Below are 18,933 nucleotides of genomic sequence, written 5' to 3' on the forward strand. Positions count from 1 at the left end.
AGTGTTCTGGGTGGTTGCTAGGGTGTTTCTATGTAGTCTGTAGGGGTTTGGGTTGGTTGCAGATGTTAAGGTGCCCTGATTTTTTTTCTTTTTTTATGATTGTTAGAGCATTTCTAGTGGTTGGTAAGAGATCACAATGGTTGCTAGGGTGTTTCTATGTAGTCTGTAGGGGTTTGGGTTGGTTGCAGATGTTAAGGTGCCCTGATTTTTTTCTTCTTCTTCTTCTTTTAATGATTGTTAGAGCATTTCTAGTGGTTGGTAAGATATCCCAAATGGTTGCTAGGGTGTTCTGGGTGGTTGCTAGGGTGTTTCTATGTAGTCTGTAGGGGTTTGGGTTGGTTGCTAATGTTAAGGTGCCCTGATTTTTTTCTTCTTCTTCTTCTTTTAATGATTGTTAGAGCATTTCTAGTGGTTGGTAAGAGATCTCAATGGTTGCTAGGGTGTTCTGGGTGGTTGCTAGGGCGTTTCTATGTAGTCTGTAGGGGTTTGGGTTGGTTGCTAATGTTAAGGTGCCCTGATTTTTTTTTCTTCTTCTCTTTTTTTATGATTGTTAGAGCATTTCTAGTGGTTGGTAAGATATCTCAATGGTTGCTAGGGTGTTCTGGGTGGTTGCTAGGGTGTTTCTATGTAGTCTGTAGGGGTTTGGGTTGGTTGCAGATGCTAAGGTGCCCTGATTTTCTTCTTCTTCTTCTTTTTTTATGATTGTTAGAGCATTTCTAGTGGTTGGTAAGAGATCTCAATGGTTGCTAGGGTGTTCTGGGTGGTTGCTAGGGCGTTTCTATGTAGTCTGTAGGGGTTTGGGTTGGTTGCAGATGCTAAGGTGCCCTGATTTTCTTCTTCTTCTTCTTTTTTTATGATTGTTAGAGCATTTCTAGTGGTTGGTAAGAGATCTCAATGGTTGCTAGGGTGTTCTGGGTGGTTGCTAGGGCGTTTCTATGTAGTCTGTAGGGGTTTGGGTTGGTTGCAGATGTTAAGGTGCCCTGATTTTTTTTTTTTCTTCTTCTTTTTTTTTAATGATTGTTAGAGCATTTCTAGTGGTTGGTAAGATATATCAATGGTTGCTAGGGTGTTCTGGGTGGATGTTATAGCATTTCATATTCTCTAGGGGTTTGGGTTGGTCGCTAAAGCATTTCTAGGTGTTTGCTATAATGTGCTGGGTGGTTGCCAGTATGCAGATGTTGCTAGGTCATTTCTAGGTGGCTATTAGAGTGCTCTTGGAGGTTGCTAGGGCTTTTCCAAGGGGTTGCTAGGTTGTTCATAATGGTTTTATAGTCATTGTAATAGTGCAATTGACCCTTCGCAAAAAGCCACCCCCCTTAGTTACTTTTGCTATGTCTGACAAGCCATGGCGCTCACGCAGTGAAAAAGCATTAGGGAGCAAAAAGAACACCGACAGACAAGACAAAGCAGGTTACTTTTAGTATGAAACAAAGTCTCAGCTTTCAAATTGTATCGTTGCTTTGTAAGAAATTCAAACAATAAATACAGTTTTGTGGCTCTTTAATGTGTCGTGACAGATCGCTATAGTGCGTCAGTTCAAGCGGCACATGAATCGATCATCTCATCCTCTTTACTAGTTATAGCACGAAATAAACATGAATGAACAATTGAAGAAGGGTAGGGGTTTGGGTTGGTTGCAGATGTTAAGGTGCCCTGATTTTTTTTTCTTCTTCTTTTTTTTTTAATGATTGTTAGAGCATTTCTAGTGGTTGGTAAGATATATCAATGGTTGCTAGGGTGTTCTGGGTGGATGTTATGGCATTTCATATTCTCTAGGGGTTTGGGTTGGTCGCTAAAGCATTTCTAGGTGTTTGCTATAATGTGCTGGGTGGTTGCCAGGGCATTGCTATGCAGATGTTGCTAGGTCATTTCTAGGTGGCTATTAGAGTGCTCTTGGAGGTTGCTAGGGCTTTTCCAAGGGGTTGCTAGGTTGTTCATAATGGTTTTATAGTCATTGTAATAGTGCAATTGACCCTTCGCAAAAACCCACCCCCCTTAGTTACTTTTGCTATGTCTGACAAGCCATGGCGCTCACGCAGTGAAAAAACATTAGGGAGCAAAAAGAACACCGACAGACAAGACAAAGCAGGTTACTTTTAGTATGAAACAAAGTCTCAGCTTTCAAATTGTATCGTTGCTTTGTAAGAAATTCAAACAATAAATACAGTTTTGTGGCTCTTTAATGTGTCGTGACAGATCGCTATAGTGCGTCAGTTCAAGCGGCACATGAATCGATCATCTCATCCTCTTTACTAGTTATAGCACGAAATAAACATGAATGAACAATTGAAGAAGGTATCTTGTTTCAAACGCGGAAAGACATCAATACACACTATTTTTCAAGTTCAAGTTCACCTACATTGAACCTAATGTTTCAAAATACTCTTTTCTCCGAAACTTGAAAATGGTTTTGAGAAGAGAAGTTTTCCAACTTGAAATTTATTCCTGCTTAGTTTTTCCAATCAAACTTATTGACGATTTCAATGTAATGTTTAAGGCTTTGGCTATTCTGTCTTACACTGTCTTGTCTTATTGTTATTCATTTATCCTCATTTATTTTTATTATTACGTGTCTTGCTGTTGTTGTATTTATATGTGCACACTGGAAGCTTCAAAAAAGCATTCCTTGTGTGTGCACACTTGGCAATAAAGCTCTTTCTGATTATGATATTACGGATAATAGCACAGGCATATTTAGTTCACAATTATTGTCACAGTTGTGTTTTTAATATTGTATTTTACATGTTATGAAAGAAAAAGACATAATGCTTGTTTTGAGGAACTGATTTTCTAGTAAGTGTAACAATTTACCCAAACAAAGTTACCCAAAAAAACTCTCCAGAAACAAAGGCTTCATAATTTAATGTGATTTATTACAAGAAAAGCACTTTTGTAGTTATCCTCTGTAGATGGATTGTCCACACACCCCAACTGGAACCATTGCCACAGCCATCACAATGTATATGTGTAAAAAGTAACTATAAAAACATTGTTTTAAAACAATAATGTGAGCATTTCTGCTGGACCATTCATTATTAAAATTATGCTACACACAACTAAACATCATAGTTACCCAAAGAACATCCACAGAGTCGTCAAATGTCTCTGCCTCGCCACAAAAGTGGCACAGGTCACTTAAGACAGTGGATGGGGTATGATTAAAGAATTTCCCTTGTTTTGGAAAATTTTCAAAGTGATGCACATCAAAAAGCACATCAATACCATTCATGAGTTTACAAAGCCATACCAGATTGGCGGAGTAGAGTTGATGCGATCTCTGTTGTGAATCTTGTTATACCTTGTGGCGCATTGGAAAACTTAATGACGGTATTTTAAAGAATATATGTTCTGCAAACTGAGAAAGTAACGAGAAAAATGAACTGCAAAGTATCATTCGATTTTAATGAACATGTCATATTTACTATAATCACACATCTTCAATGCCAACACACCACATGGTGTCGCATTCCTCTGTAGTGCGTGAGGCAGGCTTTGAAAGTGAGCCTTTTGAGGCAGTGAAACGCTCTTTTTTCTCATAAGAGCTCTAAAAACAAAATTTTCCTTCAATCATACATAATTTCCCAATAACACTACATGTGATTGTGGTGCCAATTACAATTACAACATTATGTTCCACACTTGCATCTTGTATCCCAGATCGCACACGTACGTCTGCAAGACATACGATTCTGTCCTGCATCAGAAAGCTGGTGAACTTGATTAGTTTTTACAGTGCAAAGTTCTGTATTATGTTCTGCAATGTACTTCACAAAAGACTTCTAGTTCTGTCTGAAGTTAAAGTGCAGCAAAGCGCTTTATTGTTGTAAATTTTTTGTTATCGGATTATCGGACAGTATCAATGAATGACACCGTTTTTTTACTGTCATGGTGTGTGCATGAACGTGCATACCTGCTAATTATGTTGCTTCCGATCACTTATACTTGGTGCTTTTTGCATTTAAATTGGCTTATTCTGACTGTTGACACTGAAATGATGCACGTGTTTTTTCAGAGGGTATCGGTTAATTCCTTGATTGCCGTACATGGCAAAGCTGGTGTCTTACCTGGACATTTCTATTTGGTTATTCTCGTAAATGTATTTGCACTGATTTGATCTGTTTTCCTGGGAAATTGATCTTTTTATATATTATTTTGTCATCTTCATTTTGTTTTAAGGAGTTAAAAATGGTCCTTATCAACCTTGATTGACATGGCAATAAAATTCGATCACATTATTTTGTTAAAAAGTTAAAGTTTTGGGCGGGTTTTGGTGAGCTTTTGGGCTGGAAATCGTCCACCTGTTCTGGCAACACTGGCGTACAGTATATGCACATACTATTCTGCACTGTAAAAAATGATTGTGATTTTAACAGTAAAAGACAGTAAAATGCTACAGTAAAAACCTGTTAACTGGTTATCAGTAAGTTTCCACACTATATTCGGTGAATAAATGTAATTACATTTAATGTGATTTTTACAGTAAAATACTGGTAAAAATACGGTTTTTGGAAGTGAAAAAAAAGTCATTGTATAATTTATGGTGAAAAAATGTACATTGACACTCCCAGAATTCCCTGCATGACACTTCATATTTGATGTTTTTCTTATCAGTTGTGTACACTAGGGTTTAATCTTACATCTAATGTTGTTAAATTAATGTGTATTGCATTATTTCAGTATCATGTGTGTCACCATGATGGGGTTTAGTGTTTGTGTGAATGACACTGTGTGCACCTTCTATATATAAGTATTGTCCTCCTCAGCTCGTAGAAAAGCTGTTTGTGATGAGTTTAGGTTCATCGTGGGACTTTCTCATCACCACCAGTTTTTGGTGGTTATGATTAAGACATGTAATTATTCCCTGGGTTTGTCACTTTTCTGAACATTTGCTCATGTTATGCACATGCTTTGAGGAAAATCTTTGCTGTATCCTATGTGAATATTTGTTTTATCTAATCACAGACTATATGTAATATTAAACCGAGTTCACCCAAAAATTAATACTATGTCATTTACTCACCCTCAAGTTGTTCCAGATCTGTACGAGTTTCTTTTTTTCGGTGGAACACAAAAGAAGATATTTTGAAGAATGCTGGTAACCAAACAGCTGCTGGTAGCCGTTGACTTCCATAGTATGGGGGAAAAATTCTATGGAAGTCAATGGGGACCAGAAAATATTTGGTTACCAACATTCTTCAAAATATCTTCTTTTATGTTCAGCAGAGGATAGAAATTCATACAGTTACCAACACACTGATCCAGCAAAACCCAACAACCATGTTTGCTGGAGTTTGTTGTGGCAATGTAAATTTAGCCTAGACAACATAATGGCAAACTAAGTGGCATCTGTGTTCAAATGCAGCAGGATGTTTTCTCTTTACGTTTAAATGTAGTTTGTAGGAATTTGCAGGGAAAAACAATGTGCTGCAAAATATGGGCTAAATTAGCGAATGTTTCCGATGATTTGTTCTTCTTTCTATTGTCATAACTCCCTGCAGAGAGCCGCTGGGCTTTCTCAACACAGAGCATCTGATTACAATAATATGATAATGATCATTTTACTGCAGGCTCTGATTATAATTACAGAGGGATCTGTCTGGACTCGTTGGAAAAGTGTTTTATTTTTATTTTTTTACCCTTCATATTTTGTAATTAGTCTCAGTGTTTTTTATGGTGTTTAATATGTGTGCAGAATATGAGCAGAGTATATTCTGGAAATATGATTTTTTTTCAGTGCACAGTTAAATACCTGTTTAGGTAGACTGTGCCAAGAGTGAGCTTAAAGAAGACATGCATGAATACATCATTGGTCCTTACAGCCGTCCTGCAGGATACAGGCACACTATTCCTGCAGATCATAACGAGAGAGAGAAATATACTGTTACATATAAATGATTATTAAAGCAGATGTTGAGTGTTTGTTATAAGACTGTTCTTTTTATATTGTATGTTAGTATATGAAATACACAGACAGTACACTGAATGGATGATAGTGGGTGTTCCACTCATTAGTCAGTAGGGGGCGCACTAAACACACAACAGAAATTAAAGCTCAATTAATTTGCAACACTAAGTTGTGAAAGTTGTAAAGCATGCAATAAGAATTATTAAATTGTATATTTCCTTAATGGATTTAAAGACCTGTTATCATACGGACACATATACAGGACAATTCACTGAACATTAATGGTGCTGGTGGAATGACTGTCAATCTGAAACAAAGAAAGACGAAATGGGCGGGGCTCGATAGGTATCAAAACAATATTTATTATGTTTTAGCGCTTGAATTTGTATTTTCAATTCACAGATATTATTAAAGTTTCTTAGTATCATTATTCAGTCAGAAATAATTCATGCCAAGACATTAAAGGGGTCATAGGACGTTGCTAAAAAGAACATTATGTTGTGTATTTGGTGTAATGAAATGTGTTTATGCGGTTTAAGGTAAAAAAAACACATTATTTTCCACATACTGTACATTATTGTTTCTCCTCTATGCCCCGCCTTTCTGAAACACGTCGATTTTTACAAAGCTCATCGGTCTGAAAAGCGAGGCGTGCTGTGATTGGCCAGCTATCCAGTGCGTTGTGATTGGCCGAATTCCTCAAGCGTGTGATGGAAATGTTACACCCCTTACCATACTGTGCTGCCTGCGGCAACCACATGTGACGACCCCGGGCTGGACTCCGCTTCGTCCACGGTGAAAGCCGCGCGAAGCTTCCACAGCGTGAAGTTTATGCATTTCCTCAGCGACCAGCATGGATCATCTCCAGGCATGACGAAGCAGATATCGTCATCTTTTGGAAGACCAAACAAAGTAGTTTCGCTTTCACAACGAAGCACACAACGTCTTCACGACATGGCGGCGGCAACAATACTACAGCGAGAATCAAAGTTACGCCTTCTTTCTTTACGTGAACATTTGGGCGGCATTATGCAAATCTTCCCACATAGTGAGGTAGACATGTGGGGGCGTGTTAGAACGAGGTGTTTTAGGTAGGCGTGACTGACTCTTAACTTTTATAAAGAATATCTCTTTGGATTTGAGACTTTAGTCTTTGAGACAAAGAGAAAGGAAAAATTGAAATCGCATCATATGACCCCTTTAATGTCCGCTTCTGAAGCGCCACAAAAAAAAAGAGCGTACTTTTCACCGCGGTGTTTAGAATGGACCAATCACAGTCGTTTGCGATGCCATCTCTTTCCATGTAATTATTAGAGATTGCTGGCTCGGATTTTTTTTTTTTTTTGATATTTTTTAATTCAGTGCAAGTCACTAGGCACCAAAACAGTTTTGTTACCAGCATTCTTCAAAATATTTTCTTTTTTTCAAAATTGGCTTTTTTAATTCTGAGGGTCAGAGAGAGGGCACAAAATATTCATCAAAATCCAATATTATGAGTGGACCTCAGAGGCAAAAAAAAATTATGAAAACACGATGCTTTGAAAAATATAATATGACCCTTTAACACTTACATCCAGCATCTAATCAATAAGCTGTTCTGGCACTCCATCATAGAGAGGGTGTGTGTGTCTGTGTGTGTGTGTGTGTGTGTGTGTGACTGTATTCACTCTCCATTGGCATTAACTGTGCAAATCTCTGTGGTCTTCTGAAGTGGTGCTGGTGCAGTCCACCAGCCTCTCGGACAAATCTGTGAAGTCATTGTGCCGCTCCAGATGTCTTGGAGCGTTCGGATATAACTGGCAAATCTGATGCTCATTCATGTTTCAGTCTGGCTAGATGGTTAACCTGTCGCCCCATGACACTTTGGGTCTTGAGCTGCAACTGCCAGCACTTGGCTGGGGAGGAAAAGAGAGAATTTTGGTCAACTTTCATGGGGTGTGTTTAAAGGGTTAGTTCACCCAAAAATGAAAATTCTGTTGTTAATTACTCAACCTCATGTTGTTCCAAACCTGTAAGACCTTCGTTCATCTTCGGAACACAAATTAAGATATTTTTGATGGAATCTGAGAGCTCTCTGACCCTCCCATAGACAGCAAGGGTCCTTACACGATCAAGGTCCAGAAACGTAGCAAGGACATCTGTAAAATAATCCGCCAACATGCTAATGTAAGAGGCAGTTGGCGTTAAGGGCTTGTTTTTTATTGGAGGAAAATAAAGTTTGTCATGCTCCACAAATAGATTTTTGCCCTCAAGCCAAGACAGTCAATTTGGTTTCACAGTATGTGTTTTTGCAAGGAAATGAAGGTTAGCTTGGCTTGTGATGTGGACTTGTTTTCGAATGTCAGATTCGAGTAGAAAGTGCCATGCTTGGAGACAGAAGGTGTCTTTAGGAAGTTCAAAAACCCCTTTAAACCCTCATTCTTTGATCGCCTGCCAACAACTTCTGAAATGAAGCATCTTATCAGCTGCAGCTCAGAGAAACTATCCCTTTAACAGTGTTTTTGCAGTGTTGAGCATTGTAGCCAATCACAGACATGTCTGTTGAGTGCCGAACGCGATGACCTATCAGAGGTGTTTAAGCTCTCCGTCACTCAGAACCGCTCAAAACCCTGCCGTTTTCATTCAGATCACTCACTTATGTTCTACGTGCTCGTAAATCCTCTCTTTATAACCAACAAAGTAGAAATGTAATGTACATAAGAGATTTGTCGTGCAGTTTAGACAATTTTAATCATAGCAAATGTTTTCGCAAGAGTGCAGAGCTCAGTAAACTTGTGCTGAAGTGATTGACAGCTTCAGTTATTATAAAGGGAGCGCTTTTTGCTCGTACTTTGTATCGTTAAGTACGTATGATTTTTTTCGTATTCCTTTTGTTTATTTAGTAAAAAGCAAAGTGGTCACTGTCTTTATTATTATGCTTTTTTAACGAGATGATTTTGCAGTAAACAGTTTGTACATTTTAACAGTGGACCCTTTTCACAGACTGTGATGATTTCCACAGTTAGTAACATCATACATCTAGCAACGTGTTTTAAAAAATGTTAAATATACTGTGCATTTATAACACTGTACTTTGTGTTTTCATGCCTGGGGATTAAATTACATAATGAGTGACGGCAAATTTGACATCTTTCTCTCTTCAGGCCAACATAATCGCTTGATATTTGTTCCTCTTTTATGTTAGAGAAACACTGTCAGTGATGTTTTATTTTTTTTTGGAGCAAATGGGAATACCAAAAATTATATTTGTTGTAGTTTCCATAAAAGTTTACTTATCTATGACGCTTGCGCTACTGAGAACCCGGAAATGTTAAAAGGGTCCATAGCTGTTCTATCTGGAACAAAAAAAAAAAAACCTTTTTGTTTTTTTAGCGCAAATGCAAAAATATAATTATTTACTGAATATTTGAAAAGTGAATTTGCAAAAACCGATAACTCCATTTTAATTTTTTTCAGAAATCACGTTTTTTTTTATTGCGCATTCCAAGTAATATCAATCAAACTGCAGTTGGGTTGTTTTGATTAAGTAATAATAACTTAAACAAATACAGGTAATTTACTAAATTAAATGTTTTTTTTTTACATATTAAAAGTTTGTTTTATAGCAAAAGCAGGTAACTCCACATTTCATGTTTTAGAGTTTAAAAAACACTGGTTTAATCTTTGTAATCTCCTCAGATGACGGTGTAGACGCCTGACAAACGTTGTTGTTGTTGTTGTGATCATAAACTGTATGGATGTGATTACACGCAGCACACGGAGCGTTTCCCTCATCAGTGTAACGCGCTGCTTTTGCAAGCTACCGAGAAAACCTTTCAGCTTTTATTTCCCTTTTTCTCCCTGAAGAAGATATCACAGGTTCATCAAGTTAATCGAAATGATCCATCCTCGATCACTTTTAGTCAACTTTGACGAAACTCCTCTCAGCTAGCACACAAACGTTGTTGTTGTTGTTGTGATCATAAACTGTATGGATGTGATTACACGCAGCACACGGAGCGTTTCCCTCATCAGTGTAACGCGCTGCTTTTGCAAGCTACCAAGAAAACCTTTCAGCTTTTATTTCCCTTTTTCTCCCTGAAGAAGATATCACAGGTTCATCAAGTTCGTCTAAATTATCCATCCTCGATCACTTTTAGTCAGCTTTGACGAAACTCCTCTCAGCTAGCACGTCTTTTCAAAGTGAATGTAGCCTTGTCACCTGACCTGAATACAGCGCGCTGATTCGCTGAAATGGACTTATCGGCTTCTGTTCAAAAACAGCAAGGGCGCTTATCGGCTTCTGCAGTGAAACTTGAACTTTTGAAAGTGGACAAAACGTGTTTAGGGTTCAGATCGCGCTATATGTGGAGAATAATGCACGGCAATGATTTTTTTTGAAAGTGGCGTTTATCGGTTTTTGCGAATGAACTCTTCATTTATTTATTGAATTTATTGAAAATTTTGAAAAATCTAGATATATGCGTTTTCAGTGGGAAGAGTGGAAGTGAACATGCTCAAGAACTATTAAAGGAATGTTCCTGTATTTTTAATAAACAAAACACAAATTTAAACCGTTTTGAAAAAGAACCAATTCTCGATTCCCAACCCTAAACATCAGATTTTTTGTGTGTGTGCGCGCGTCAGTGGATTTAATTTTATCTTAATCTGCAGCTTTTGTTAGCTTGCCCTTGGAGATACAACAAGACATCTGAGCTCTGCTGTTCATTCAAGTCAGATATGCAATGCTGATTGAAGGAACAATGGAGACATACCTGCATTCTTACTGAACCGGTTGATGTTCTCCTCGAATTGCTTTGTACTCTGCTCTGATTTAATTTATTTATGCAGAACTTCCTGGAAGGAGTAAGCAGCCAAAGCATGCATTTGTGATTACTATTGCTCTATAGTCATCCACAAAAGCAGTTTTGTTATCATTTACTCTCCTGTTGCTCCAAACCTGACTTTGTTTTTTTTTGTGAATCACAAAAGAAGAAATTTAGCAGAATGTGTTCGCAGAATCTCCTCTTTTTAAATCTCAAACCTCATTTTAATTTGCTTATATATTCAGCTATTGAAGACACATGCCAGGTTTGATGTAAGTGTTATTTTATACGGTTTTATTTTAGTATTCTACTATTAGTGAATTTAAAAGGTGAAGCGTGCAGTTTCTGTGCAAGTGGTGACACCTACAAATCAAACTACTTTGAGTTTTCTCCCCACATTAAGCTGAGAAAAGAGAAAGATCACATGCTTCAGCTTTAAACGCCTACGTTTTTTGATCAGTCAGCATTAAGTATAGTCACCGTGTAGATATTCAGGAATGAATGATTGGGTGCCTGTATGTGAATGTCTGTGGATGATAATTACTCATCTCCGAAAATCTCACTTCCATTAGTGGATTTAATTTTATCTTAATCTGCAGCTTTTGTTAGCTTGCCCTTGGAGATACAACAAGACATCTGAGCTCTGCTGTTCATTCAAGTCAGATATGCAATGCTGATTGAAGGAACAATGGAGACATACCTGCATTCTTACTGAACCGGTTGATGTTCTCCTCGAATTGCTTTGTACTCTGCTCTGATTTAATTTATTTATGCAGAACTTCCTGGAAGGAGTAAGCAGCCAAAGCATGCATTTGTGATTACTATTGCTCTATAGTCATCCACAAAAGCAGTTTTGTCATCATTTAATCTCCTGTTGCTCCAAACCTGACTTTGTTTTTTTTTGTGAATCACAAAAGAAGAAATTTAGCAGAATATGTGTTCGCAGAATCTCCTCTTTTTAAATCTCAAACCTCATTTTAATTTGCTTATATATTCAGCTATTGAAGACACATGCCAGGTTTGATGTAAGTGTTATTTTATACGGTTTTATTTTAGTATTCTACTATTAGTGAATTTAAAAGGTGAAGCGTGCAGTTTCTGTGCAAGTGGTGACACCTACAAATCAAACTACTTTGAGTTGTCTCCCCACATTAAGCTGAGAAAAGAGAAAGATCACATGCTTCAGCTTTAAACGCCTACGTTTTTTGATCAGTCAGCATTAAGTATAGTCACCGTGTAGATATTCAGGAATGAATGATTGGGTGCCTGTATGTGAATGTCTGTGGATGATAATTACTCATCTCCGAAAATCTCACTTCCATTTGTGTGACTGACGTCTCTGATTGCACTGCCATTTGGTGCACGAAAACATCTGATAAGTCTGGTCCTCTCAGTGCAGAAGGTACGATTTTAAAACATTTGGCTCACAAAGGAAGTAACGGCTGACGTCAACAGGAAATTAAGCAGGGAGCTGGTCTGTTATTTCATCTACACTATATAATTAAGTCTGTGTGGAGAGCCTGGCCACACAAAAGCAAAATAGCACGGTTGGAGATCTCACTTTAGTAGTAGCTAAACTGTTTTCCTGTTTGATTATGCGTGATTTCCTTGAATAACAAACTATTTACTGTTCATTATTTTGCCTTTCAGAACATTTCTGAGTACTGTGTTTTAATGGGTGTTTGTTCTTCTTCCTGGTGCGTAATAATAAGAATAAGGTGGTGACTGTGGATAACATGAAAGTCAAAATCCAGGTAAGCAAACAAGACAAGCATCACTATTAATTACACTGATTTGAGTACTGTATTGAACTCCTGTCCTGTACTGTTTGGCATATGGGCATGAATAATGCGATTTGAGCAGATGGTTGCTATTATGATCAGATTTTCACCTGCTGGATGATAAAATGGATTACAAAAATCCCATAGCTTTAGAGTGAAGAAGGGATCCAGTGTTGGGGGTAACACATTACAAGTAACACAAGTTACGTAATCAGATTACTTTTTTCAAGTAACTAGTAAAGTAATGCATTACTTTTAATTTTACAGGAAAATATCGGAGTTACTTTTTTTTGTGAATAAATGGGAAAACTTTGTTTTCCCATTTATTCACTGACACCTCTTCTGTCCCCGTTTTGAGATAAATTGGGAGTGAGGTGCAGAGTTAAAGGTACTTCCTTCAGGCTGAGGCTTACTAATTTCACTTTTGGTGTAAAAGGCCTTTACACTCTAAAAAAATGCTGGGTTAAATATAACGCAGTGCTGGGTTAAAAACGGACAAACCCAGCTATTGGGTTGTTTTGACCCAGCGGTTGGGTTCAAAACAACCCAAGAGCTGGGTCAAAACAACCCAAGAGCTGGGTCAAAACACCCCAACCGCTGGGTCAAAACAACCCAAGAGCTGGGTCAAAACACCCCAACCGCTGGGTCAAAACAACCCAAGAGCTGGGTCAAAACACCCCAACCGCTGGGTCAAAACAACCCAAGAGCTGGGTCAAAACACCCCAACCGCTGGGTCAAAACAACCCAAGAGCTGGGTCAAAACACCCCAACCGCTGGGTCAAAACAACCCAAGAGCTGGGTCAAAACACCCCAACCGCTGGGTCAAAACAACCCAAGAGCTGGGTCAAAACAACCCAACCGCTGGGTCAAAACAACCCAACAGCTGGGTTTGTCCCTTTTTAACCCAGCGCTGGGTTATTTTTAACCCAGCATTTTTTAGAGTGTATAGTTGCCAAAAATATAAAGTTTTGCTCATTTGTTATTAAAAATGAGTAAGCCCAGCTCAGGTGACAAAAAGTAATGCAAAATAACAATGCATTATTTTCCATAAAAAGTAACTAAGGCAGGCAATTAGTTACTTTTATATGGAGTAACGCAATATTGTAATGCATTGCTTTTAAAAGTAACTTTCCCCAACACTGAAGTGAGCCGAGCTGTATCTACAGACCAGAATGTCATAAAGACCAGGGAGTGAACTCTTGACTTGGATCAGTAAGGAATCACTTAGCAAGTACCAATAACACCCTAGCAACCACCTAGAAATGCCCTAGCAACCAGCCAGACTGCATGTGGTGGTGTGTTTTGCACAGGCAAGCGCCACTCACATTTTCTTCACAAAATTAAATTTGGTTGGCCTCCTAGCTGTTCAAAGATCAGCTTTATTACATCCCCCAGTCTAGTGTCCCAATTTAACTGAATTCACCCCTACTTGACACATAAATGAAGCTTCACCTGTTAACGCTCCTCTCCTGCAGATTTGGGACACGGCCGGTCAGGAGAGGTTTCGCAGTGTTACTCACGCATACTACAGAGATGCTCAGGGTAAATATGCCATCTTCACTGAGACACTTGCACTTGTCTTCTAACAGACTTCATTACTGGTGCCATATCTTTTTAAAACAGTGAGTTATGTAGGGTCGTGCATTACCGTGATTTTACCGTGGGTCACAGGTGTTCTTGGGTGTGACACAAAAAAAGAATTGTTGCCAAACATACAAAATGCTAGAAACATTTTAATCAATGCAATAATGATCCAATAATTAAATATTACGCATTTACTTATTTAAATCCAGACGGCGTCTCACACACACACACACACACACACATATATACTGTATATATGTGTGTGTGTGTGTGTGACCCTGAACCACAAAACCAGTCATAAGGGTCCATTTTTTTTTTAAATTGAGATTTATGCATCATCTGAAAGCTGAATAAATAAGCTTTCCATTGATGTAGGGTTCGGACAATATTTGGCTGAGATGCAACTATTTGAAAATCTGGAATCTGAGGGTGCAAAAAAATCGAAATATTGAGAAAATCATCTTTAAAGTTGTTCAAATGAAGATCTTAGCAATGCATATTACTAATCACAAATTAAGTTTTGATATATTTACAATAGGACATTTACAAAATATCTTCATGGAACATATCTTCTTTACTTAATATCCTAATGATTTTTGGCACAAAAGAAAAATGGATAATTTTGACCCATACAATGTATTGTTGGCTATTGCTACAAATATCCCCCAGCGACTTAACACTGCTTTTGTGCTCCAGGCTCACATTTATCATCTTTGCCTAACAAAAACAGTTCCTCAGTAGAATATTTAGTTTAGTTTCAGTCTCTGTGGGAGATCACTGCAGTGAACTTTAAACACTGCGGTGAAATTTGTACAGTCACAACTCCTGAAGAACACGACAGACGTTTGAGTCAGTGTTTAATTACTATAAAGCTCAGCTCTGAATCATACAGTACGGTGTGACTTGGACATGCTGTGCTTTCTATTCCAGCTCTGCTGCTGCTGTATGACATCACGAGAAAGTCCTCCTTCGACAACATCAGAGTAAGACAAACAAACATTTCAAGACATTTTCAGATGCACGCTTATTTGATGTTCTCGTTTCTTGCTGTTGTTAGCGTGGGTTGTGAAATGACATTCATTATTACTGCAGATCTTGTCCAGTCTTGTCCTTCAAAGTGTTTTTTTTTTTTTTTACATGTCTATCACTATGCAGGCCTGGCTGACTGAAATCTATGAGTATGCACAGAAGGATGTGGTCATCATGTTGCTTGGCAACAAGGTAAGTGGGACTTCCTGAAAGGAGTGAAAAGAAATAAGCAGCCCCTCTTTAAATGTGCAAATAACGTTTAATGCACATGCAGACACACAGAGAGAGAGGGAGAGCTGCAAATCAGTTGTTTTTTTTTCTTTTTTGATCTCCTTTATGCTTCTCTGCCTTTTATGTGTCAGTGTGTCATTTTAGGCAGTAATTCATTTTAGACAAGCATTTTTACCACCTTTGGTTGTCTTTTATCTTGTGACGTGTGGTTGGGGTGTGTTCTGGTTTAACTGCTCTAACTGGTTTTGCACTGGATTAGATAGCGCCCCCTAAAGGCCCTAATGTAGCCAGAAAGCCTTGTCTGATATTAAAGGAAAGTTCCTGGGTTCAGTACAGGCTGTTACACAGAACATTTTGACTTGTCCCTCAAGCAAAAATCACTGTTAGTAGAGAGACAGAAGGATGAAAAATGACTAAGAGGAAGGGAATATGTAACTGAATGCTTAACTCTGTAAAGCCTGACATATGAGAAATAATTTTGGGGGGGGGAAAAATAAAAATAATATATATATAAAATTTTTTTTTAATGGAACAGTTTAGACAATCTTTTAAAAAAGTATCATATTTGATACATCAGGCTTTTATTGCTCATGTAGTACAATATAGTGAGAATATGGAGCTCAAACTCGAAGAGGAACAAACACACATCAGTTTTATTCAGTTTTATTCAGAAGTATTTAGTCAGCCACCAATTGTGCAAGTTCTCCCACTTAAAAAGATGAGAGGCCTGTAATTTGCATATGAGAAATAATTTTGGGGGGGAAAAAATAAAAATAATATATATATACAATTTTTTTTTAATGGAACAGTTTAGACAAAATCTTTTAAAAAAAGTATCATATTTGATACATCAGGCTTTTATTGCTCATGTAGTACAATATAGTGAGAATATGGAGCTCAAACTCGAAGAGGAACAAACACACATCAGTTTTATTCAGATGCCCAAACTGAGCAAAATAAGCGATTTGGTGCAGTTGCTGATATTTACAGTGGGGGAAAAAAGTATTTAGTCAGCCACCAATTGTGCAAGTTCTCCCACAATATGAAATTGTGTTTGTACAGTCAGACATGGCTGCTGAGAGGGTGATCACACATGAAGAAGGGGAGAAGCTGGCTAAGGTATGAGCGTACATGAATGTAACATGTCCATATAACTGCTATTACAAATGATCAGTAAACATTGCAGTTTGTTTAACTGCAATGCTCTGCTTTTTTCTTTATTGAAGGAATATGGAGTCCCTTTCATGGAGACAAGTGCCAAGACTGGTGTCAATGTGGAACTCGCTTTCCATGCCATAGCAAGGTTTGAGGTTTTCTATATATATATATATATATATATATATATATATAATGTAAACATTAAGTGAATTTGAAACAATCGTCACTGTTACTGTTGCTTGTACGCCGATTGAAACCAGTATTAAACATCAGCATGAGACTCCTTCAGTTTTTTTTTAGTTTTAATAATCACTATGGTCTCTTGACAAGTAAGCGACTGCTTAGTCGGAGTACCCTAGTAACTGTCTAGACAAGCCCTGGCAACCAACAAAAACTAATTAGCAACCAAATGCTCTGTGTAAAATGATATTTTGAAGTTGTAAATAAAACTGATTATTTTGAGTACATTTGACAAGAATAAGCTCTTTCAGTTGTTATATGTCAAAATGTAAACTTCATGTTTAATTCAATGTGTTACTTGCCATTTCTTGGTATTAATTATTTGTAAAATTTAAATTTTTTTCACCCTATAGTTTGCCAACAACAACTCAGGACAATTTAGCAACAACTTTGTAATACTAATGCAAAATACTTAGTGTTAACGTACTTTTTATTAAAGAGTACTTATGTAAATATACCTAAATGTGTTTTTTTTTTCAGACAATTGCGTATTAGTTTGATATTAATATAATAGTAATTAAATGATTAAATGGTTGTGTTATAGTTAAAATTTATATTAAATGCAATTAAATTAACTTATGAGTGTTTTTGACCCACTTATGTAGGACATAATCACATCATTATATGTAATTATTACATATAAAGTATAAAAAATACTTCTATTGTCTGTAAAATATGGTTAAAGTGCATTGCCAAATGTACTGACAAGCATTCATGGTAAACTCAAATAGAATTGAATGCAATTTCTATTGAAACCTGCATGTCATTTATTGAAATATGTTTGTAATTACACATTTGTAGTTGCACTTTAGCACATGTATTAACTTTAAATGTTATTTTGAATAACACACTGTACATTGCATTAAAGCATGACAAAAGACTATTAAAAATTAATTTTTAAACCTTTTTATTTTCACTCTAAAAAATGCTGGGTTAAATATAACCCAGCGCTGGGTTAAAAAGCTATTGGGTCGTTTTGAACCCAGCTTGAAACTTTTCTATTTCTAGTTATTACACTGAAACTAATGAATATGTTTTCTCCTTCATTTCCACACAGAGAACTCAAGCACAGAAACATCCAGCAGCCCCACGAGCCCAAGTTCAAGATCCATGATTACATCGAGTCACAGAAGCAGAAGTCCAACTGCTGCGGCGGCCTCATGTGACCAACACTACAGATATCCGTACACCAAGACGTGTGTGAATGTCTGAAACGTGCTTTGTTTCGATGTGTCCGATCCCCCAGACCCCTGTTCGCTTTATAGTCAGGAATATACAGCCAAATACTGCTGAGGTGCATCAGAGTAATATGTTTCTGCTTTAAAAACTGTATTAATCCAGGTGTGTACAGTATCCAGGTGTGTCTGATTAGTCCAGGTACGTTTGTTTGTGTAACGTGGTTTCCGGGTTTCTTCTCTGATGGTTATAGCCTCTACCTACACACGGCATAAAATATATTAGTATTGTATTACATTATATGCCACGCAAATGTGCTCGAATTGGGCGGTGAGCTTGTGTCTGTAGTGTTTTTATATATAAAATTCTTTACTGTATATTTGAGTGTCTTGCCGAGTCAAAATATCAGCTGCAGTACGTAACTTTTGGCGCTCTAGTGGTTAATAAACAGAACTGCATGCGTCTTGCGGAAGAACATTGTAGCCGGAGCTACTTCTCTCTGTTTATGTCTATGACGAATCACGCAGGTACTGTGCTACTCCGCAGCGGTACCTAGCCGACCCAGTCTAAAATAGTCCGAATATTAACATTTATTATATGTGTACCGTGGTGATTCAGGATAAGCCAAAAACACCGTTTGGAAAATGGATTCATGGTGTACTCGCTTATTATATAAATTGTTAATTTTGAACACAAAAAAGTTACGGACTGCAGCTTTAAGTATTATTTTTTACAATCAGTATATATTGACTTAAAAACAATCATAGCACAGCTTGACCAAGTCAGGCCTGATTATGAGGTAATATAGGTTTCTTTTTGCTTCGCGTACAAGCATGTCACACTTTCATACCTGTCACACTCACTGTCCCTGTTAAAAAAACAGCATATGCTGGTTCGGTATGTTTTGAAGCTGGGATGCTGGTCCTTTGCTGGTTTATGCTGGTCCTTAGCTGGTCATGTGCTGGTCCTAAACTGGTCCGACCAGCTTAAGACCAGCACATGACCAGCTTAAACCAGCAAAGGA

General features: G+C 37.6%; 1 protein-coding gene across 1 annotated transcript; it reads left to right on the forward strand.

Moving 5' to 3' along the window:
* Positions 1-3,440: 3,440 nt before the first annotated feature.
* On the forward strand, positions 3,441-18,392 carry LOC107565849 (ras-related protein Rab-37-like). Its single transcript, XM_016251137.1, has 8 exons — positions 3,441-3,498; positions 12,373-12,464; positions 13,967-14,033; positions 15,006-15,058; positions 15,231-15,296; positions 16,398-16,454; positions 16,562-16,638; positions 17,791-18,392. The coding sequence occupies exons 1-8, from the start codon at positions 3,441-3,443 to the stop codon at positions 17,897-17,899; spliced, it is 579 nt and encodes a 192-aa protein (XP_016106623.1). The 3' UTR covers positions 17,900-18,392.
* The last annotated feature ends 541 nt before the right edge of the window (positions 18,393-18,933 follow it).

Source organism: Sinocyclocheilus grahami, unplaced genomic scaffold, assembly GCF_001515645.1.
Source record: "Sinocyclocheilus grahami isolate Dianchi unplaced genomic scaffold, SAMN03320097.WGS_v1.1 scaffold1032.1, whole genome shotgun sequence".
In the NCBI taxonomy this organism is placed as follows: Eukaryota; Metazoa; Chordata; class Actinopteri; order Cypriniformes; family Cyprinidae; genus Sinocyclocheilus; species Sinocyclocheilus grahami.

What these genes read in the sequence shown, in the direction of transcription:
- LOC107565849 (XM_016251137.1), top strand. Translation starts at nt 3,441, where the DNA reads ATGCCAACACACCACATGGTGTCGCATTCCTCTGTAGTGCGTGAGGCA. An exon ending in GCGTGAGGCAGGCTTTGAAA is followed by an intron (nt 3,499 to 12,372) that starts GTGAGCCTTTTG and finishes AACATTTCTGAG; the next exon opens with TACTGTGTTTTAATGGGTGT. An exon ending in CCTCCTTCGACAACATCAGA is followed by an intron (nt 15,059 to 15,230) that starts GTAAGACAAACA and finishes ATCACTATGCAG; the next exon opens with GCCTGGCTGACTGAAATCTA.